Source organism: Danio aesculapii, chromosome 14 (assembly GCF_903798145.1).
Source record: "Danio aesculapii chromosome 14, fDanAes4.1, whole genome shotgun sequence".
Classification (NCBI taxonomy): domain Eukaryota; kingdom Metazoa; phylum Chordata; class Actinopteri; order Cypriniformes; family Danionidae; genus Danio; species Danio aesculapii.
In genome coordinates, this window is record NC_079448.1 from 42963083 (window position 1) to 42987876 (window position 24794).

Genomic DNA, 24794 nt, shown 5'->3' on the forward strand with positions numbered 1-24794 from the left:
AGTACACAATGGAAGAGACGTATCTGCTTAACCATCCTGGAGTAAAAAAGAAGATTTTGCATGGAGGTCAAGGACCAATGCCGCATTTTCCCAATGGAACTAAGGTAAGCATATGTGGTCCAGGATAACAATTTTGGTTCATGTCTAACCGTTTACTTTGATTAGTAATGGTTGTAGCCTGATTCCACTGATGATAAAATGGTTTTGTTATGCGACGAAACATTTGGTCCATATTATTGCACAGAAGTTTGGCAACCTATCGTTTTGGGCAGCGGCAGAGGAACATCGTATCTGTGCCAGGTGACTTTTTCCCCCCCTACTTGTCCAGCCATATGGCCCTCAGCCTGGAGAGGATGACAAACATTTTCCATGACAATGCCAACATTAATCTCTCCATTTACCAGCTGTGCTCTGTATTCCATCAAGGTGTCGCCATTAATATACTTAAAAAAAAAAACACTACACGTTTAAATGCCTTATAATGAAAAAATAATTTGGGCCAGGAATGAAGCTATCGACCATTTCAATGTGCGCATGTCATTGGCCCATAAACATTTCCTGCTTTGTTTTCAAACATCAACCTGCAGTCTTGACTAACTCCCCACATCATTCTTTAAAACTGTGGTAACTATTAAGAAACGTGGTAAATGCTTAACTTCTCTCAGGGACTTTTCCAAACTCACTTAAAACCACAATTGCTTAACCCCTCTTGAAAAAGAGCAACCTGGATAACACCCTATTGAGCAATTACAGGCCAATTTCAAATCTCCCTTTCATTGGCAAAATCATTGAAAAAGTTGTTTTTAACTAGGTTAACAAGTTTTTAAGCTCTTAAGGATATTAAGACAATTTTCAATCTGGTTTCAGAGCACATCACAGTACGCTCTAATAAAGATAATCAATGATATTCGCCTGAATACAGATTCAGGCAAACTAATAGTGCTGGTATTGCTTGATCTCAGTGCTGCATTTGACACTGTCGATCACAGCATACTTCTGGATAGGCTGGAAAACTGGGTTGGGCTGTCTGGCACGGTCCTCAAATGGTTCAGATCTTACATTGAAGAGAGAGGTTACTATGTCAGTATAGGTTATCATAGGTCGAGGTGGACACCCATGACATGTGGAGTCCCACAAGGTTCAATTCTGGCACCTCTCCTGTTTAACCTTTATATGCTCTACTGAGCCAAATAATGAGAAAGAACCAAATGTCCTACCACAGATATGCTGATGACGCTCAGATCTTCTTAGCCTTACTGACTAATGACTTCAGCGCCATTGACACCCTCTGCCAATGCATTGATGAAGTTAACAGTTGGATGTGCCAAAACTTTCTTCAGTTAAACAAAGAAAAAACTGAAGTCATTGCATTTGGGAACAGAGATGAGTTTCTCAAGGTGAAGTCAGATCATAATTTCAATAGTCATGTCAAAGCAGTAACTAAATCCGCATACTACCATCTCAAAAACATTGCAAGAATTAGGCCCAATCCCAATTCTATTTTTGTACCCCTACCCCTGCCCTTAAAACCGAGTGTTAAGAGGAAGGGTATCAAAATTTACCCCTAAGAATTGAGACAGCACTACAGTACCTGCACACGTCATCATGTCATCACGATCTCTTGCTTCATATGAGATCAGACAATCGCGACTGCTGTAGATATTCCAGTTGTGTTATTTTTTGGGTTTTATCTTCAGGAAATCACTGAAGGCATGTATTATGTTATCATAACGATATAATGTGGAAATAAGATTGTAACTCTACTGTGCATTTACATAGTGGCCATATTCATCTGTGTAAATACACCAAAAACAAAATTAACATTATAGCAGACACTGTAAAAAGCTCATTCCCAGCCATTAGACATTACTGACAGGGTATTTGAGTGTCATTGAGTGTCAGGATGTTGTGGGACTGCTATAGAGGAGTTATTAATAAGAGTTGTTATTATGGATTATAGATCGTGAAATTCAGCGGTTTTTATTTTAGCGTGACGTGTAAAACACGAACGCGGTTATGAATATAAAATATGTTTGTTTGTTGTAAAAATTCATAATAATGACAAAAATACTAATTTGTGGATCTCATTCCGGGTGCAGCAGTGGCTGGTGTATTCCTACCCCTTGGTTTCAAGTGTGGTCCTGAAAAATCTTCGTTTGAAGGGGTGTATACCCCTTGCCCTTAGCCCTACACCTTCAAGCTAGAGAATTGGGACACCACTACCCCTTCACTGGAACGTGCAAAACAAGGGGTAAGGGGAAGGGCTGAGGGCAAGAATTGGGATTGGGCCTTAGATGCCTTATTTCCAGTGAAGACTTAGAGAAAGCAGCAGGATGGATTACTGTAATGGACTCCTCTCCGACCTATCCAAAAAGACAGTCAGACAGTTGCAGCTCATCCAGAACGCTGTGGCCAGGATTCTGACCAGAACCAGAAAATAATATATTAAAGTATTATTACTTGTCTATGATCAGATGTGCTCCAACATTAGGCACGTTCAAATCAAGACTGAAAACACATCTGCTTAGCTGTGCCTTTACTGAATGAGCACTGTGCTACGTCCAACAAATCACACTATTATGTCTTTCTTTTCTTTTTTCATCATTTTATAACCTATTTTAACAAATTTTAATATCACTGCTATTATTTGTTTTTATTTTCTTATACACTTCTCTTTTTTTCCCATTTATGTAAAGCACTTTGAATTGCCACTGTGTATGAAATGTGCTACATAAATAAACTTGCCTTGCCTATTTCATAACTGTAACAAGAGGCAATTTATTCATAATTTAATGCTATCATAGCATTATTTATCAATATGTGGCTCTTTTTGGATTCTCGGAAGCTACAGAAATTGAAAATGTAAAACAGGAAATACGTCGGGACCATTGTTTTTGTTTACGTCCCTCAAAATGGTCTATTAGGATGCCATAACAAGACATCCTCCTGACCTGTTTGAAAACCCTGCATTTCTCAATCCAACACATACAACAAATACGAGATGCGCATAGCATACTAAGCAGGAAGAAAAAACATTTCTGCTCTCTCTTAATCCTGTTTTTATTCTCTCTTCTTTTATGCCTTTCTACCCTCAAAGCTGGTGTTCCACTTCCAGACTCTGTTGGACAACTTTGAAAGAACAGTGATTGACGACAGTCGCAAAAATAAGCGTCCCACAGAGATTTTTGTGGGGAAGATGTTCAAGATGGAGGTGTGGGAGGTGCTGTTAACCTCTATGAGGATCGGAGAGGTGGCAGAGTTTTGGTGTGATGCCGTTGTAAGTGTTTGTTAATCTCTTTTTTGTTACTCCCACTTATTGTCCCTTTATATAGAAATAATCACACCAGCTTCATCTTGATCTGATCTAATCCTCACAAAGATATAAAAGCAAAAATCGATCTGATGTTTGTGGCTTCCTACATTGTTTTTCTTCTATTTTAAATACAATTAAAAATTCTAACCAACAGCTGGTGCAGAAACGCGCTGAACAAAGTGATTCCTGTGAGCTTTTCAGTGCCAAAAAATACAGAATGACCTGGACACGGTAGTCTAAATTCCTCTGAGTCAATTCTTTTGAGTGAATCAGAAACATCACAAACATAGTCAGATCCTCAAAGGAAATGAGCCGGTTTTTAAATGTATTATTATGGTTGTTGGTTTAAATCATTCTGAATAATGAACTGAGCTCAGGGTGGGTTGCTGAATTTACTCCATCCGAATTAAGTCATTGTTAATTAGCATTATTCTCAGTGATGTCAAATTAACAGCATAGTTCACCCAAAAATTCAAATTGCCTTCATTTATTCGCCTTTTACTTGTTTCAAACATTTATGAGTTTCTATAGCCATTGACATACATATTTTTTCCTACTATGGACGACAATTTTTTCAGCTTTCTTCTAAATATCTTTTGTGTTCTTCATAAAAAAAAACTTATAAAATTATACTTTTACTGTACCAATGTGCACATTTAAGTTACAAAATTGTATCCTGTATCTTTTTATTTCTAAGAGGGTATATTATATGAATGTATATATAGTTGGTCAGAATTATTAGCCCCCCCCCTGTTTATTTTTTCCCCCAATTTAACGGAGAGCAGTAATTTTTCAACACATTTCTAAACATAATAGTTTTAATAACCCATTTCTAATAACTGATTTATTTTATCTTTGCCATGATGACAGTAAATAATATTTTACTAGATATTTTTCAAGACACTTCTATACAGCTTAAAGTGACATTTAAAGGCTTAACTAGGCAGGTTAACTAGGCATGATAGGGTAATTAGGCAGGTTATTGTATAACGATGGTTTGTTCTGTAGACAATCGAAAAAAACAATTAGCTTAAAGGGGCTAAATTTTTGACCTTGAAATGGCTTTTAAAAAATTAAAAACTGTTTTTATTCTAGCCGAAATAAAACTTTCTTCAGAAGAAAAAATATTATCAGACATACTGTGAATATTGATCTGTTAAACATAATTTGGGAAATAATTAAAAAAGAAAAAACTTCAAAGGGGGTCTAATAATTCTGACTTAAACTGTATATATGTATGTATTTACATATGTATTATTTCATTTTTGCATCAAATTACAAAAAAAAAACCTAACTACTGCTCATGCGAGGCATATTTAATGCAGCGCCTATGGGGTAGCACAGTAAATTTGACGTTGTTCTCTCCCCTCTGGCTGCCGTTATCAATCTTACACATTTTTTCCCTTTTTCTAATAGTCTTGATAACACCATCATGGAGTTTTTCTTTTATTATTTTAGCAAACAGCATTGTCAAAAAAATTATTTGTTGTTCTCTCCCATTCACTGAGCTCTATTCACCCAACCTTGAGGACTTCTGCGGTGAAACTCCGAAATCTGAAAAGGGTCCATTGAAGATTAATTATAAAATACAATATAATGAAGTTTATAATAAGCACTACTATATAGTTACATTTAAAAAATAGAAAAAGTACAATTTAATTTCATGCCGACTTTAAAGTTGCATTATGGAAGTTTAACACCCAGTGGTTGAACTAGGTATTGCATTTCTGGATCTAAACACACAAGCGCAGGCTGCCAAATTGACAACACCAACAGAAGTGAGTCTGACGATTGAGCCTAAAGGCTGATTTAAATTGTGTTCTAAATAAAAGCAATGGCATGCGATAGAAGGAATATATTCCATATTAAAAGGAGTTTTTGTTCTAACCAACACCTTGAATTGATATATTAAAAAAATGGCTTCTATTTCTTGCAGCTGAACAACAGAAAACTGACAATGATCACCTCAGGTACACCTCATGTGCTTTGTTAAATGCTAACAATGTGAGTTTGAATGCCATTTTACGTGACATTTATTGCTTTAATACTGAAAGCAGCAGCAGATAGTTCACCTCAGATCTTGAAAATAAAATAAACTGCTTGAAATTGAACTTTAGAACTGAGACTCAGTGCACTGCAACGAAATGGTAAGGTTTATAATCTAATTAATACATAACAAACCTTTTTAACATTATCAAACGTAGATGCTGAATCACTGAGTCAGTGATTCAGCATCTATATTAAATAATGTTAAAATAATTTATTATGTATTAATTAGATTATAATTAGATTATAAACCTTACCATTTCGTTTAGTGCAGTGAGTGCACTATTCTGTGCTTCTGAATGGCTGTATTCAATTTCTGTGGTGTTTCGTGTGGTGCAAACTGCCAAATTGCTTAATGCAAATCCCATCATGTAGCGTGTTGTTAGGACAAGGGATTACAATGTCACCTGCTCACCTAATGTTTATGTTCGTAATACTAAACCTAATTAATAACCTCATGTGGAACTCGGAATCTGCGTCTCATTTTGAAGTGTGCTACTGTCCACCGGAGGTCGTATTTTTGGTCGTGGGCACATGTTTAAGAGCCGTTCTAAATGAATGAATGAAATTCACAGTTTTCCAACAATGCAACCCAGGGTGCAGAAATATAATTGGCTAAAGTGGGCAGGTTAAAAGAACCCAAATAAAAGACATACGTTCCGGCACGAAATGCACATTTTCAAAGCAGAATATTTGACATCGGCATTGTTTTTCAGATAAACAAGAGTGTTCACTTAGCACAGTGGTCTCAAACTCAATTTCTGGAGGGCCACAGCTAGTTTAGTTCCAACCACCTCCACCTCACACCTGCTTGATAGTCTCTAATAGTCTTGAACACCTTGATTAGGTGGATCAGCTGTGTTTGATAAGGGGTGGAACAAAACTGTGCAGAGCTGGGGCCTTCCAGGAATTGAGATTGAGACCTATGACTTGGCATGTTTATTAAATATCTGCAAACATATTATGGTATTTTTATGCTTTAGAAATTTACAATTACTTGCTAATAGTCCAGTCTCCAGGCATTTCTGTTGGAAACTGGTATATAATTTTTGTTCTTTGTATACTCAGCACACAGGGCTTTATCCCATTGTGGCGAAGGGTATGCGTCTGGCTGCTCAGGGAAAGGACCCTCTGGAGGGCCAGAAGCACATGTGTGGCATGGGAAATGTGTTTACCTACCATTCGACAGGCTTCCCAGAGCTCGATGAGCTAATGAGGACACCTCAGCCTCTAATCTTCATCATGGAGCTAATCTCGGTGGGTCAGGTGTACGCACACAGAGCAAGAAAACAAGCAAATGCATACACGCACATTTGCACAACACACTCATATGCTCATTCTAGACCCACTCCTCCACCGCCAACAGATTTTCTCACTGCAACCCAAACAGAGCGTAACAGAATGTTACACAATCAAGTGCTACACGCCAGGAAAGAAATGCTGTTCCCAATTCTCAGACCGTGTTTTCAATCCTCAATCGAGCGAGACGAGCACGCTCCAATTCTTTTGTCTTCCTCAGGTGGGCGACCCATTCTCTTACCAGCGGGAGTCGTGGATGATGGAGAAGGATGAGAAGCTAAAGGTTGTGCCCTCTTTGCATTACTTGGGCAATGCTCTGGTCAAACAAGGTCGCTTTCGTGAAGCTGCAGAGAAGTACCAGGAGGCAGTGGTTCTGCTGCGTACAGTCCAATCCAGGGTAAAAGAAAAAATAAATGAATAAAACTTAATGATATGGGACAATAATGGGACTAGGCCTGCACAATATATCGTTTCATTATGGGAGTTTTCCAGGAGAAATGACAAAACGGGAGGGTGGCGGGATATGGGTCTGAAACACGGGAGACTCCCAAGAAAAACGATGTCGGCAGCTATAGTCTGTGATTATGTATGATTTCACATGAATTTAAACCGTTTCGGCACTAGAAGTCAGTAGTCAACATTTGAAGTGGCGTTTTTTTGATCCAAGATTGTATGTTGAATAGTTTTAGGAGAACAGACCTGTCAAAAGACCCCCCACCCCATCCACTGACAAAGATCCAGAAATTGTCCCACACATGAGCTCATTTGTTACTTTTTTGACTGCTGAGCCATCATAAATTTAGAGAATTGCCAATAAAAGCCAAGAAAAGACCAAGCGGAATCTGACGTAAGTGAAGTCATCTTTCAATATTGACCTACTGTATTGTTGTTAAATAAAAAAACATTTTACAAGGAACTTTTATTCTTAATCTTGGACTTTATTCTTGAAAGAAAAAGAAAAAAAAAAAAATCACCAATAAAAAAAGTGTGAAGCACCAAAAGTGGACCATATTACAGTTCATTTTAATACTAATTTAGCTATTGTTGTTATCCATGAATTTTCAAATGTACGTTTTACAAGTGAGACTAGAAAAATCGTCAAGCTCTACATAATAATAATAATAATAATAATAAAAATGGCCAAAATCTGACAGAGGAAAGCTGAATGTGCTCAGTTTGTTATTTGCCTAATAAATAACAATAGGCCACAGTTTAATTTAAAACTTTAACAGATTTCATTTTTTCTTCTAATAATATATGTAATAAATTTGTATTTTAAAAATAAATATTTCTTTATTCTAAATATTTAGGAAATATTTTAGTACATCAAAAAGTGTGGTCAAGACGGTTACCATCCAACAAGCTAATCCAGCTAAAAATAGTGCTTAAAATGTCCCTAAATGCAGTATTTTAACCTCATAACTTAAATAGAAAATGAAGTGAAGAACTGCAAAAAGGTCCACTTTTTGAAAAAGGAAGAACCACCCATTTCACCAGGCTGCCTACAGGCCTGGACAAGTTTGTTGAAAGGTTTTGATCCACTTCAAATGTTAACTACTGTATAAAGTGTTATTTTACATTTGATTATTTAATTTCTCTGCCTTCATACTTTTAGACTCTCCAGAAAACCATAACACACTGTTTATTTCATTTGTATCTTTGTTCTATTTATTTACTTTGTTTGTAATTTGTTTTTTTTAATGTAAATTCACTCCCCTACAAAATCATCACGATCAATGTAAAATTATATATTTTTTCCAAATAGAGTTATAAGTCATCTTGACTTCACATGCTGCATTCATATCGCAAAATATATTGCACAAAAATAAAATATCACAATCTCAGTTTTTTCTAATATCGCCAGCCCTAAATGGTGATAAAATAAGCAGTTTGGTACAGCATGTGCAAAAAACAACCATATAAATACAATAATTTAATGATGATTTAAGAAGATACATACTACAAACAAATCCAATTATCGGTAAGTGCAGTAAGGTAATTATACTTGAAATAAGAAAACTTATCTAGGTTTTAGTAAAGAAGCAATGTCTTAAAGTAGACTAAGTATAATTACTCTGCAGTGCATTTAGTTTAATTATCTTAAAATTAGCTTGTTAATTGATTTCTAAACCGTTAGATTTTTTCATATTTTGTGTGAAAATGTCTTAACTAGGGTTACTAAATAGGAGAATTCCTCAATGTAAGAACTGTCATTATATATTCTGCCTTAAAATGAGCCAAAGCATTTCAACTTAAAACAAGATTACTGTATGAATTAAATCAGTATCGCACATACACGCTTATTGTACACAATGTTTTTTACTCATCTTATGACTTGCCAGTAGGTACAATGCAAAATTATTCCCTGTTGCTTCTCAAAATACTGCAATCTTACTGCAATACTACTTCTTACTGCAACGAATCATAACGTGATGTATTTTGTCACTTAAGAACAAGTAGAAGTTGTTCTTTCTTTTTAATGGGAAAGAAAAAAACAAGTTTGTACAGCTAAAATAAACTCTTAAAAATACAAATCTGGTCTTAAAATGATGCCTCTGGTTGCAATTAATCTAACTTTGCAGGTACAGGGTGCCCGCTAGGTCTTAAAACGTCTTAAATTCACTGAAATATTGTGTTGGAGGTCTTAAATAATTTTTAAACAGGTCTTAATTTTTCCATCCAATCACCAACAATACATCTCAATAAAACCTTATTCGTTATATTTCAGGGTTGTTGTTTTTTTTACTGCAAAGAGATACAATTCACAACAGCTGTTAGACGTTTTACAGCAAATTCCCCATTAAATTCCTCAATCAGGGAAAGACAACTAAAAACAATTATATGATTCCTCATGATAATACCAGGCCATTTTAGAAGTCTAAAATTTCATTATGGTCTTAAAAGAGTATTAAAAAGTCTTAAATTTGACTTGATTAAACCTGCAGAATGCCTGAGGTAAAATGCCTACTTTTAAGCTTTCCTAAAGTAACATAAAACAATCATAATAATCTTGCACAATCTCATGTTGCATAGTTTTGTATCAGGGAGTCTGTGGGGTTTTAAAAAGTGTCTTAAATCAGTTTAAACAGGTCTTAATTTTCCTATGTATGTCCAAGTAAAGCTACCCTGTGGGCCAACACCCAATCACCAATAATCTATCTCAAAAACCTTTTTCTAAATACATATTTAAGTTTTTTATTGCAAAAAGATACACAACAGCAAATTCTTCAAATTAAATTCTCTTATCAGGGAAAAAAAACTAAAGCAACACATTTACATGAGCTTCCATCAATATAAAAACTATTAACAGAAGTAACTGGGCCATTAGGAGTTTTTTTTTAATTAATTCATAATGCTCCTAAAAGGGTCTTAAAAGTCTTAAATTTGATGTATAGAAACCTGTAGAAACCCTGTGTATTCTTAAAACAACTCAGTAAGATATCCTATCTAGAAATAAGATTGTAACTCAACTTTTTGCAGTACAAATAAAGAATCTGAGTTTGTTTACCTTTTTTTTTTTTTAGGAAATGCCAGGAGACGAAGACTACATTAATCTGGGCAGGCTTATTATTCCTCTAGTACTGAACTACTGCCAGTGCATGTTAGAGCTGGAGGAGTATTACGAGGTCATCGAACATGCGACAGAGCTCCTGGACAAGCATAAAGGTAGGCTGGCTTGTTTGCATGAGTTAAATGGTTGATTTTTGCTAGATGCTAGATGAGTTAAATGGTTGATTTTTGCTAGATGCTAGATGAGTTAAATGGTTGATTTTTGCTAGATGCTAGATGCTGGGACTGCACTATCTTTAATCAAACACACCTGAATTAAATCATCAAGTCATTAGGTAGGGATTTGGGGTGCGCTTCAATCAGCTCCCTTGTTCAGTAGTTAGGGCACAGATTAGGGAGTCAGCAATTTTAGGTGTTGTCCTAATCTTCCAAAATTCTTCCATTGCACTGAAAAGTCTCACAATGCAACATGAAAATCACAAACGTTTTTCTGAAAATAAGTTTTTTTATTTATATTTATCATGAACAAGTTAAACAGACAGATGTACTAGACCAATTAAGAACAATCTGTCAAACTTTTATAATTGTGTAATGGTTTAAAGGTTACTGGTATATGAAAAAATCATTGAATTATTTAGCTATAATGAACTTTTAATGTACTTTGTGTACACAACCTACATGATCCACGACCTCAGGAGCTAGGGAGCTGATAGACAAGCACACTTCAAGACCACAAATATATAGGTCTAGACCCTAGAGAGACCAATTCAATGTCGAAACAGGATTGGAAAGCACAGTTTTACCCCAATTGACAGCTATGGCATATTTTTAGGCCAACCTGGAAGTTAGCTTTATCCTGCTACATATGACGAGTTAATGATTCATTCAACTTTCATTAATTAGTATTTTAAGTTATATTGCATCTACATGCCAACTAATATTCATTAGAGCAGTGTTTCCAAACCCTGTTCCTTAGGACACACCAACAGTACACAAGAAGAGACTCTAAAACCTGAAGTTAATGGGTCAGATAAGGGAGACATCCAAAATATGTACTGGTGGTGTGCCTCCAGGAACAGGGTTGAGAAACACTGCATTAGCGTATTAATTGACAGTAAGGTTAGGGTTAGGGTTAATGTAAGTTAACATGTCCATGCAAAGTTTCTTATAGTCAGTTAAAGTCTGTTGGTTGAGCTTTGTCAGCAGATACTAAGCAGACAGTCTACTAATACCCTAATGAGAATTAGTTAGCATTTAGTTGCAATCTAACTAATAGTCAGGGCTTAATTTTTGCTGGAACACGCAGAATCCGGAACCTCTGACATCTGATCCGGCACCTCATTTTACCGATCCCCCTCGTCAACCACCCTTCTCCCCCATCCGCTGTTCACTTTCACTTTCTTCCAGCCCTCTTGACTTTCATCCCAACCCCCCGACGTGCCCGTCCGTTATTGCGATATGTTCCGGGACGTCGCAATTCACAAATTAAACACTGCTTATAGACAACAGAATACGCAAAAGGGACCATCAAAATAAAGTAATACCCATTAATTTGCAAAAGAATCAGTGGACATCTGCATTTTATTTCCTATTATCAGTGACCTTCGGTAATTTGTTCTAATGGTTAAAGAGATGAACTTGTAACCCAAAGACTGGTTCGATTCCTATTAGCGAAAGGTTGTACTGTAAGTAGGGGAGGGAATGAACTGCACTCTGTTCCACATTCAATACCCATGACTGGGGTGCCCTTGAGCAAGGCACTGAATCCCCAATTGCTCCCTTGGTACCATAGAAAATGTTCACTCGGACAGTGAATAAAGGCAGAGCACAAATTCTGAGTATGGGTTGCTATGCCTGGCCTTCATATCACTATTTTCTGCTTACCTTAGCCATAACACATGTTTAGTTTAAAAATGTTTACTATAAAATTAACCAATAATGATAGTGTTGATTCTGCAGGAAAATTACAACTAGTGAAAATGTTGCAGGGCATTTAGGTTGAGGTGATGTGTACAAGACCTTGAAGGATAGTTCACCCAAAAATGAAAGCTCTTTATTACTCATCCTCCTGTTATTCTAATCCACTGAGACCTTTATTCATCTTCAGAACAGATCCAAGAGCTCCCGATTCCTCCACAGATAGGAACGGTTCTAATAACATTCAAAGTCCAGAAAAGGAACCAAAACCATTGTCAGAACATTCCAGATCACTTCAGTGGTTCAAACTGTAATCATACAAAGCTCAAGAAATATATTGGTTCTACTGTTGTTTATAAATTGCAGCTTTGGGGATCTACATTGAGGACATTCTCAGAATGGTCCAGGGGGTTTGAACTACATTAGAGTGAGAAATTAATAATAGAATTTTCATTTTCTGTGCAAATTAACAATATAAAGAGCCCCTATTTTGCATTATAAAAGGTCATATTTTGCTTTTGAGGGTCTCCAACAACAGGCTGATATGCATGCAAGGTCAAAAAACACTTTCATTGTCTTATAATATGCATTTATTTTTACCTAATTACCCCAACAACTCCTATATGATTCGTTCAGCGATTCATTTGTTCGCTGATTGGCTCGATGACCCAGTCTGAGAAACACCCAACACGGCTATGAAGTAGCACACAGAGTATGTGAGAGCCCAATGCAGGAATGCAATGAAGCAATGCAGTTGATCACCAGCATATTACTCTACTCTTAACCCTAACCCCAGGTAATAACAATGACACACATTCAGTATTAATCATACACAGTGGCAAAAGTTGAACTATTCTGAAAATTGACCATGCCACACATGTGAGGAACATCTGATGGTGGCCATAACAACAACAAATTGGACGCAATATGTGAATAGCCCCATGAAGGTTTAACCTGGGAGATACAGTACAAGCACTGATTTTTAATAGATAAGTGATTACAAACCATGCGGAGCGATTACAAGTTACAACACACAACTGAACACATATTTTGCAAACTAAACAAAACGAGACAACAGTTTTAATTACACTTACATGTTGTGATCCGGAGGAGGAAGAAACTGGTCCATATGAACTGTAACAGTTACTGACAAAGTCTGACAAAGTCCCATACATAATAGTCTCTGCTGCTCCTTACCTTAGAAGCAAATGGCTGATGAATCCCGCATTGCAGTGTAGGTTATTGTATCAGAAATCTGAAAAATGACAGGAACAAACACAGCACTAGGTTGGCTACACTGTGGTATTGTTGTGAAAATGAACTTTAACCCTTTATTCTCTGCAGCCGAATCTCCATCTTTCAGTGATCGTCATCTTTGCATCATGATCAGTCCCATGAGCCCCCGCACTCTGCTGGTGTCTAAAGGAAAAGGAGTGTTCATGTTTTACCGGAACCGGCACTTCATATTTGGTGATGTGCTGTATCAACGTCAACACATTCAAACAAAAGATCTGAACGCAACACGATTCATTTGTTCAACTCTGACTCGACTATTTAGTTAAAGAATCAATAGTTTTAAATGTGACGCACTTTCAGATTTAAACCTCAGCTGGATGTTTTCAGTCACTTAGTGCTGTGTTACACACTGCATAGAAGGTTATTTTTTAAAAACCCTTAATAGGGGCTCTTTAATATGAATATAGGCCATTCCATATAACTTTACTGACCACCATCCTCAGTTTTGCTCTCTGCTTTTTTGAGTATCATGAATAATCCAAAGGCGTACACTTTCGTAATTGTACTTGGCAGCCTGCATAGTAATCTTCATCCGCGGTGGTTTGGGTTTGTTTAAGCTTGGCTGGCTGCATGAGCAGTAGGGACAGGAGTTGGTCTGCGTAAGCCCTCTTGAAGCATCTGAAGTGACAGATGTATCGTCTCTCGCAGTGACTCCAGAGGCAGCGTGGGTAGCTCTCCTAATGAGCCTTATGCATATGCAGCCGGCACAGTGACTTTGGCCTCCTGCGGTTCCTCTTATCGAGGACACTTTCTCCCATTTTCCCATCCCCTTTAATTCCCAGGCTTCATTTCATTCTGGTGCACCCCATGTGTAACCTGTACCTTGTTGTCTGTTTCGGTTCAAATCTTCTGTCTTTGCTCGCTTTACTATTTCTCTCGTGTATCACCTGGGGAGCACATCCTTTTGAAATGTGCTCACAAAAATCTGCTTTGTTTTTGCTATGGGCTGACATTGGCTCGGGGAAGTCTGTTTAAATGTTGGCTGAGTGAAAGATTTAGAGAAGAGCTTGAACAAATGAAAGATAGGGAGAGCTGACGATGGGGAATCTTTAACCAGGCTCTTGAGCCCACTCAGAGCAAAGATTAGGTGTGTGTACTTAGTGTCCAACCTGAGTTGAAACAACAGTGTATGTGTGGCAATGCTCCTTTTTCAACAAAATGGAAGCAAATCATTGAAAATGCATATATAGGAGCATGCAAGGATACAAAAAAATTGTGCAGCCTCAATAGCTAGTGATGGCCAAATTCCACTGAGCAATTTAGTTCAGTACAATGCGCATTTATGTCTATTTGCATCATCAAATTTCTGTTTCAGCTGAATTTGGTACTTTTGATCTTTTACCATCACAAATTTTTAGATATCTACAGCAGAGAAATTATGTTTGCACATCTATCTCCCACTTTGAACTATTAGCAGATAAATATGATATATATAAATGACTTTCTGCCTTTCTTGATGCCTCTAATTTGATTTCCTATTTTATTGAAGTTTTTACTGATCAGTTCGACTTATCTACCAGCCGATTCGAATGTTATCACTCGATTGATTGGGCGTTATCAGTAATTATCAGCTGATAAATATGTGCCAGTAGGGGTCTTCTGCACCTACTGGTAGGCTCAGAAGGCTGTTGGCATCTATCCACATGGTTAATCAGCTATAGATCACATATGGCTGCGGCTGGAAGTTAATGATAATTATTTATTTATTAAATTTCCCATTAATTGTATTTTATTAACATCTACCCCTACACCAACCCTAAACTCAACAGTCACAGTAATGTGAAAAACAGATCTGGATCTGGAGTCTTCTCTATTACTATAGCTGATTAACCATGTGGATGGATGATAACAGCCTTCTGAGCCTACCAGAAGGCCTCTACTTGCCCCTATCTATCAGCTGAAAACCACTGATAACGCCCATTCAATCGAGTGATAACAGTCGAAGCGGGTGTATCTACCTTATATTTGAAAGATTTCTGAAAAGATTTAGACATTCCAATTACCAATGAGGAAAAAGTCTATCAAGGTCATGAATACATGTTCTATTAACTCAAGAAACCAACTAATCCAATATAAAGAAGTACATCGGCTTCATTATTCTAGGGTGCTAGAGCTGACGCACGGCTTGTTTACTACTGAGAGGACGCACATGTGCCCACCAATGATGTCTACTTTAGTGAACAGAATCTGCATAGGCTGTGAATAAAAGCTAATAAAGCTGTAAATAACGTTCAGTTTGTTGCAAACTGAACTCAAAGTGACAGCAGTCATGACATGGACGTACTCGGCAGTGAAAAGTAAAACCAAAAGCGTACAAATCATTTAAATGATCATATCGCATTTTAGAGTTATAATTATGACAAGCATTTAATGTGCTTTTTTCTTTCATAGCGAACACAAAAAGTGTTGTGCATGAAAATAAATAAAACAGTGTCAGTATAACTACTCCAGCTTGTATACTGTTGAATATAATGCAATAGGGAATCTGATAGACAAATTTAAGGCGAGTTTGAAAGTATATTTTACATACTTATTAGAGAATGGCTTGCGGCAATCGATGGGCGGAGTCTGGCGTATAAAGAGAGAGGCCAGACTCTAGCTCGGGGTCAGTTTACCTGGCGAGCGAGCGTGCTGTGTCAGAGCCGTGAGCAATTTTCTGAGTGAGTGGATACTTGTATACAGTGGTTACATTTAACTTTTTTTCTTTGGTTTGTTTTTGTGTTATATATATTCATCTTTAAATTTGATTTGATACTTTGTATTTTTGTATATTTATTTTTGGACTTTTAAGGACACTCTATATATATATATATATATATATATATATATATATATATTTTGCAATGGACTTTATCCTCCACATAAAGGTGCGGTCACACTTGACTTTTCCTCCTATAGACTTCCATTCATACGCACGCGAATGCGTCAGACCGGAAACGCGGGGTCATGCGTTAAGTTTCGCAGGTTGCTGCGGTGCAAAGTTCAAGCTTGGTGAACTCTGACCTGTGAAATCGCATCATTTGACTGCGTGAGACCAATCGAGGATCAAAACAGGACCTCTCTGGGCAAAAGTGTAAAACATGGAGCAATCGCTCGCTTTTTAAAATGTCTAATAAGCTTGTTTAATCCCGCCCCTTTTCGCAGCGCCGACGACAGAATTTCGCACACACAAAGCCCGGTGTGTGCGGGGGTGTATTGTAATGTTCAGGCCTCCCACGCCTCCTAGTTGCCCCACTCTGGGTTTACAACATCGCGGTCTCATTTTACCGAATAAAAAAAAAAGGTCTAAAAATGTTCTCAATGACAAATGACAAGCATACGTCTTAAACATTATAATTCAACATTAGAATTATGAATAGTTGTATTCTGATGTCATCACTTTACTGTGCATTAACAATCAAGACATATGTCAAGTCTACTTAAGTCCACCGTTCCAAGTCTATGCAAACGTTAGCATTTTAGTAGACCTACACATAGGCCTAAAATTATTATTGTTGTTTTATCATAAGTTTGCGAAATAATAATACCCTACTCATGTTAACCTTTATGTTACATCTACAGAATCGTGAGAAAAAAATAGTGATCTTGATTTTAAGCAAAAAATTTTTTATTCTCTTTAGCCAGAATCATGCAGCCCTAACCCGTACAGCTTTCTTCTTTGAGCAAGAGTTACGACAGAGTAAAGTACTTTTGTCAAGCCTGATCAGGGTGACCCATACTGAACCATACTAAACTGAACCATACCACTTTAAGGAGGCACAAGTAACAAGTTTCAAATTACAGACTTATTATTGGTCTTTTCCAGACTGTGTCAAGGCCTACTACAAGCGAGCAAAGGCCTATGCGGCTGTGTGGAGTGAACGGGAGGCCAGGAGAGACTTCCAGATGGTGGCCAACCTGGACATCACCCTGTCTAGGTTGGTGCACAGAGAACTAAATCTTCTCTCTGAGAGAATGAAGGAAAAATACAGTGAGGATAAAGAAAGGTACTGGAACATCCTAGAGGGCAAGGAAGAAAAAGAAAGGGATTCAGAGGAAGAGGACATCTCTGCAATGAATACAAAAGAAGAAAGCAATGGGGAACATTCTCACTCTCCTGAAGAGGTCAAGGATGCCGAGCAGGGAAAGGATTCATCTGTGGCTGAGGAAAATAAGCATGACACCAAAAGTGAAGAGTCTGCAGTAGAGGCCAATCACAGGATAACAGCTCTGACCGAAGGCAAGGACTGGCAGCAGATGCTACGGCTAATTATGCTGCTCCAGGATGAAGGCAATTTCAATGTGAAAGAGCACCACTACACTGAGGCGGCTGCCAAGTTCAAGGAGGCACTGGAGTATGTAGATCATCTCCAAACTAAGGTGAGTCTGTTGGCTGAAAATACAATAAATAACAAAGGCTGTGTTTCTGCAGTACAAGCTTAGATGACTGCAGAGATCATTGATGACTCTGGTTGCCACTTACAGTGCTTCTGGAAAATGCAGCCTTGTATTTTCATATGTCTTAAGTTGCACAGGTATGTTTGGGGAATAGCCAAAAATTATCGATTTTACATTTTATGCCAAAAATCATTAGGATATAAAGGTCAAGTTTCATGAAGACATGTAGTAAATTTCCTTCCATAAAATAGATCAAACTGTGTCGAGTAATAAAAATTGTCAGTGCGATTGTAGGCAAAGCACAAAGGCAACAAAATAAAATTTATTCAATGAGAATTAAACAGAAAGCACATGTCCTTATTGAAGATTGTTCCCATACTTTAAATATAAAATGTCAGCTCTTGCCATAAAAAAAGGCATTTTAGGCAACCTCAAGTAAAGAAGAATGTTTATCAAATGTCCTTTGTGCCGACTGCCATTACAATTTGAAATACTGGTTTTGAAATACTGAAATAATGTATAGGGTTTTAATTATGTGATGACATTGAATGCTTTTGTGTTGCCTGTTTTTTCTTTGATATGTGTAATGTGAACACTGATGTAGTTGTGTGGTGAAGCCAAAGATAAACTTCCTTTTGTGGACAATAAAGAAAGTAAATAAATAAATGAAACCTTATGTTTTGATTAGTAATATGCATTCAACTTAATTTGCACAAATTCAAAGGTAATTCTTATCAATAAATGATCAGTTATTAAAATGATTAACTATATGGCAAAAATCATTAGAATGTTAAGTAAAGATCATATTTCATGATATTTTGTAAATTTCCTTCCATGAAATATATCAAATCATATGTTTTGATCAGTAATATGCATTTTACTTGTTTTGCACAAATTTAAAGGTGATTTTTCCAATACTTAGATTTTCTAAACCCTCAGATTCTAGATTTTGGAATGGTTGTAGCTCGACCAAATTATTGCCTATCCCAGCAAACCAAACATCAATGGGAAGCTTATTTATTTATTATTATAACTTTCAGATGATGCAGGCGTCTCAATTTGCACAAATTGTCACTTGTGACTGGTTTTGTTTTTCAAGATCACATATTTGAAAGAAGATATTAATCGAAAAGTAATCAAAATTGACATTCAGAAGCTATAATCGATCAAATTTTTCCAGGCCAATTTTTTCAATTACTTTCCCTGCTGCGTTTGGAGTCACATGACCCCTCTCTGTTAAGGCTGAATTATACTTCTGCGTCCGGCACAGCCTTCGTGTGATCGCATACTCACACACCTCTTGAAAAATGTAACTACACGTCGCAGGTTTGCACTACATTGACAATAATCGGAAGCTGCGCCAAAGATTATGGCCTTGAGACGGCATATTTTCTATTACAATAAAATTGTTATTTACATTAAAATGTTTGTTTACAGAAGATGCAAGAAATGCACTGTTTAAAATATTATTTACAGGATATACAAGAGTTGTTATTTACAAGAGAATTAGCTTATTTTCTACTTTTGAAAATATTGAAAATAATTAATTTTGTTTCCAAAAGTGCAAGTTATTTGCTTTCATTTTAATAAGAAAATAGTGACTGTTTGTTTTAGGCAATGTGTGTTTCAGTTGTTTAACACTGATGTTCAATAAACAATCATAGATAGTAGACAGTTTGTGTTTCCTTCAATTATTTTAAAATCAAGTAATGCACCCTTCATTCAGAAATCCCTCATATGTAACATGTGAGCAATGAGGGCAAAAAATAAAATAAATAAATACAAAAATCTTTCATTAATTGTAATCGAGTTCAAATGTTCAATTACTCAAGATTTTGATCTTAAGCCAAATCACCCAGCCCTAAAAGAAGATACTGAGAACATCTACCACTTTTTTTGGTGGGAAAAACTAATGATAAGATTTTTAGCTTGAAACTGTAGCTGAGCACATAAAATGTGGAATTTAACCTTGCAGAAGTCTCTTGCTTTGATTGTTAACTGAAAGTAAAGTGGTAGCAGCAATCTAAAATAGCTAGTGCCCACTTATCTGAGAACTAATGGGTAAATGTAAAACTGCCTAAGAAATATTCATGAGCCAAGCTGATAAGGTTTAAAATATGCCCTCCCCCCCATTTTAGATCAGCCCTATGCCAAAGTAATGGTTTCTAATGCAAACACCACATATGGTTAACAACCTCTAACCACAAGCATTAATTTAAAGCGTCTGACCTTAAAATGCATGGCTTGTTTAGAAGTGTGTGACCACTTTTCATCAGTCATTCAATTTTGATCAATCTGGATCAGACAAAGGAAAATACCATAGATACATGGACTATACATTCACATGTACATAGCAACAACACAATGCTATGGCAACAGTTGCATTTTCATGAGAACGCATGAAATGAAAAATATACCAACTCAAATCCCAGAGGACATGTACATCGGGGATCCAAAAACTGCTTAGCAGAAACGACAATGGAGCTAAAAAAAATCCCCCACGGGGAATCAGTAGCCCAGTGCTCACTAAGCCATATCTATCTCTCTGTGTGTTTTTGAGGTGGAACATAAAGGAGAAGACTGGGAATCTCTGGAGAAAGTCCGTCTGCCACTCTGTCTAAACCTCAGTCAGTGTAAGCTGGAGCTTGGGGAGTACGAAGAAGTGGTGGAGCTCAACTCTAAACTGCTGAAGAAACATAAAGGTAAGCTTACACACTCATTCACTGCAGAAATGGATATCAGCGAGGAGTGTTCAGTCCTATAGTATACAGTTTAGCTCCAACACACCAGCCTAAAAGTGTCCCCAAACCTTTGATGAACTAGTTCAGGTGTGTTAAGTTAGGGTTAACACTGTGTTTTCACAACATTTCAAGTAAGTATCTGCTAGATCTTATGAGGAAAGGTAACTATTTTACATATTGTCAGTAGAAATGGCTTATTCCATTTCTACTGATTTCTACTGCTCATCCCAAACTCCAGCCCTAAACACAATCAGTTTGCGAATTACAGGGGGGTTTGGACCCCCTAAATAATGCTTTATCCCCCTTAAAGGACATCAAAACAAGATGTATGGGGGGTTCAGCAGTTTAATAGCGAGAAATAGCTTTCTCTGTCTCTTAAATATTAAAAATTCATATATATATATATACACATGTTTAATTTAATATCAGATGGACAGAAAAATATACATTTTTATATATTGTTAAAATACTGGTGTCTGTGATGCAGTCCAGAGACTGTAGTGTACACCATGGTTTTTATATAAAATTCACTAATGTGTGATATGACTAAAAAGTGACTAATAAATGAATATTTTCTCTATTTAAATGACTCAGAAACAGTATTTCATACATCACAACTTAATAAGCGAATACATTTGATGACCCCTATAACGGTTCATACCATTGTGAATGCATAATTAAGCTAAAAACTGGCAGATTTAAAGCACAGATAGACATCATGTTAACAACAAGACACTTTTCTCGTAAAATAGGTGTTGTATCTAGCCTGAAAGTAAAATGAATAATTTATTAACATAATTTGACCTACAAATTAACCTAAAATGGCTAATCAGAGGTTACTTTAAGTTACAATACACTACATATCCCTTAAAACACTGACAACTTAAATAAGTTTTATTAATAATGTAACAAAGGCCAGTTAGCGAAGTGCTATGCTGGTCAACCTCACTCCTCTGACCTCTAAAGGTGCTCTAGTGACAGACACTAGAGGCCATGATCTTTAGCCTCCTATTCCTATCCTCCTACTTCTATACCATTCACAATGGTATGAACTCTTATAGGGGTTGTCAAACGTATCCTTGTTAGAGCAACCGACTCCCATGATAAGAATCGCCGGTTCGATCCCAGCTCAGACCGGTTTTGGTGCAGTAGCACTGATTGGTTACACATGGGGGCTCGTCCGGGATGCGAGTGAAGTTTAAGCAGGTTGTACACCGGAAGCGCCGCGACACAGCTCGCACATGACAGTTAAAAGTATCACACACCAAACACGGACATTCGCATGATATTTAACATAAAAACTAATCAGATGGCACTCTGGCGCGGCAGAGAAATTAACAGTGTCCTGCCGGTGTGTGTACCCTGATAGAAACCTATGTTTAGAATTCTGAAATGTATGGCGCTGCGTGGTGCTACACGGCGCACTGCCGAGCGGCGCTTCTGGTGTGCGACCTGCTTTGGGGGGGTGAGTGTAACAGAGGCAAGGTGCTCTAGCGACAGACGCTAGAGGCCATGGTCTTTAGCCTCCTTGTTAGAGCAATGGGTTACAAGAAATTAGATGTCATTTAAACAAATACACAATTTTGAAAAAAACATGTATAACACAAACTAACATTACTAAAAAAAGTTTAGTAAAAAAAAAAAAAAGTATAATTCGCACCCTGAACACATCCATCATTGAAGGATGAGCAAATCATACTAAAATGTTGCAGTGAGATTGTACATATTCAAACAAATCAGGCACTAAATTACAAAGTTACATATTGCCCAGAGATTGCATTGTAAATACAGTGAGGGAAATTTGAACAGTATTTTCTCAGAAAACATACTTCTAAAGGTGCAGTTGACTTGAAACTTTTACCAGATGTTGGAAACAACCAAACAAATCCATATATGCAAACAAAACAAATCCAGTGAGCTTACAAAAGAAGTTATGTGTAATAAAATAAAATTACAGTGAAAAGGTATTGAACACATGAAGAGGGGAGGTGTCGAATGGCAGTGAAAGCCCAGACAGCAACCCTCTGCCCTTCCTCATTGTAAGTTAATATTCGCTGCCATCATCAAAAAAAAGCCTTTTATATAAAGTATTAAAAACATTTCAGTAGTTCAGTACTTTTTCCTTGTATCATTCCATCATTATTACACATTTTTATTGTTTTGTTATTTTTTTATGTTTGTATTGTTTGGGTTTTTACCCAAATTTGGTTCAATTCCACGTCAACAGCTCCTTTAGAAATATCCCCAGAAAAATCATGACATATTGAATACTTATTTCCGCCACTGTATATAAGTATGCATGATTTTGTGTATTCAAAGCTCTGTAAATGAATGTATCTACTGGCCTGCATGTCATTTTCCTAAATCAGTGTGAACGGGGATCATTTTGACGATGTACAGTCATCATTTGTACACGAAACCTTTCAAAAAAAGCAAACTTCTCCATTTTTAATGCATGGTTGTTGTGTAAACACCCTTAGACAACACAGTCCACGCCAAAGACAGACTGTTCCTTCACCACCCAGCACAAGCCAAATAATTACTTGGTTATTGTCTATAGTAAAAAAAGGCTCATGTCGGTTAGCATATGTACACTCTCCCTTTTAGCTGCCACATCTTGAGATGCTTCACTTTCTCAGTGGATTCATGAAGCTAAGCCAGTTGCATCACTCACCATATTGAATTATCCCTTGGTATCCCCATATGCAAAGAACGAAAACCGTTGTTTACTTGTGCATGAATTATTTATCATGAAGTCAATGCGTTGTGGCAAGACCGGTCTTCACTCTCTCACTTTCATCCCCGCCACAGACAATCTGAAAGCTGTGTACCAGAGGGCCCGGGCTCACTCGGCATTATGCAACGAAGACGAGGCCCGCAAGGATTTTAATAGGGTCATGCAACTTGATCCCAAATTCGCACCCGTCGCCAAGCAGGAGATCGTGAAATTGGCAGACAAAGTCAGAGCGAAGACCGTCAACGAAAACAAAAACTACTGGAGCAGCTCTCGGGAGAAATGGGAAAAGAAGTCGCAGGGCAAACGGGGGAAGAAGATGAAGAAAGGAGTCACATGGGCGGATGAGAGTAAGACGTCTGGAAGAAATGAAAAAGGACAGATGGGAAGATCATGTGAATCAGAGGACAAAGCAGGTAATAAAGATGAAGGACAGGATGAAGAGGGAAACTGCCAGAACAGAAAGGAAGAGAGCTCTCTGACCCTGAAAGAAGAAAAGGAAAAGGCTGATAATACGGCTGTAGATAAAGACCGGGATTTGGTGCTGGGAGATACACAGAGATCAGAGACCGATAGCGAGGGCACAGAAACTCTGCTGACCGCTGACATTACAAAGAAGAAAAATGACGGCCAAGAGGAGACCGCAGATGAAAAACAAGAATCTCTTGCAAAGCCGGACAAAGATGCAACAACTGAAGAAAGACTTATGGACACGGCTGGTGGTGATGATGATGAAACCGAAGAGAGCAACACAGCTGCTGAATTTAAGATGGAGAAGAATAGAGCTGAGGAAACGGCGAAGCCTGAGAAGTACAACAAAAGTCTTAAAAGCAAACAGAAAAGGAAATAGATAGATAGAGATCCATACTAGATCCAGGGTTCCCACTCTAAAACAAATGTTGGTAACATTTTTGGTCACATTTCATGCAATTAACTACTGGTTTATTACCTGCCTGTTATTAAAGAGCCCCTGTTATGTATTATAAAAGGTCATATTTGGGTTTTGAGGGTCTCCAACAACAGTCTGATATGCATGCAAGGTCATAAAACACTTTCATTGTCTTATAATACGTTTTTTTTTACCTAATTATCCCAACGACTCCCATATGATTTGTTTAGCGATTCATTTGTTCCCAAACCCCTCCTTGATGATTGGTCCGATTGCAATGGGGTATATGCTGAAGCATGCTAATAGGACTTTTAATTTGCCAGTAACCTGGGTTAATTGTTTCCGGTGAATTGTATGCCAATGCAAAATCGCCGCATTTAAGATCAGTTTTCTTTAAAAATCAGCGATCTCCACTGGCTGAGTGAAATGCGATATAAAGTGGGTCTCAGATTGTACAAGAAGCACTGCATTAAATAAAATTTTCCCCACCATGTCTTTATAATATGAAATGTTATTAATGACTAATATGAGCATTTGTTTTACCCCAGTATATACCCAGTATAGTAGCTTCTGTGCTAGCCTGCCGATTCTGATGGGCACGTGCGAGTAAACGGCTTTTTGACTCGTTTTACGCTTGAGCAACTAAATGAATGCCAAAGTCTGTTTAACTGA

The 24794-nt window shown here is 37.3% G+C and overlaps 1 protein-coding gene across 1 annotated transcript; it reads left to right on the forward strand.

Annotated features, from left to right (window-relative positions):
• The first annotated feature begins 8 nt into the window (after window positions 1–8).
• LOC130240382 (aryl-hydrocarbon-interacting protein-like 1) lies at window positions 9–23120 on the forward strand. The gene is made up of 8 exons (XM_056471863.1): window positions 9–104; window positions 3098–3277; window positions 6428–6616; window positions 6879–7055; window positions 10183–10324; window positions 17187–17740; window positions 20319–20460; window positions 23107–23120. Exons 1-8 carry the CDS (start codon window positions 9–11, stop codon window positions 23118–23120), a joined length of 1494 nt encoding a protein of 497 aa, XP_056327838.1.
• Window positions 23121–24794: the final 1674 nt, after the last annotated feature.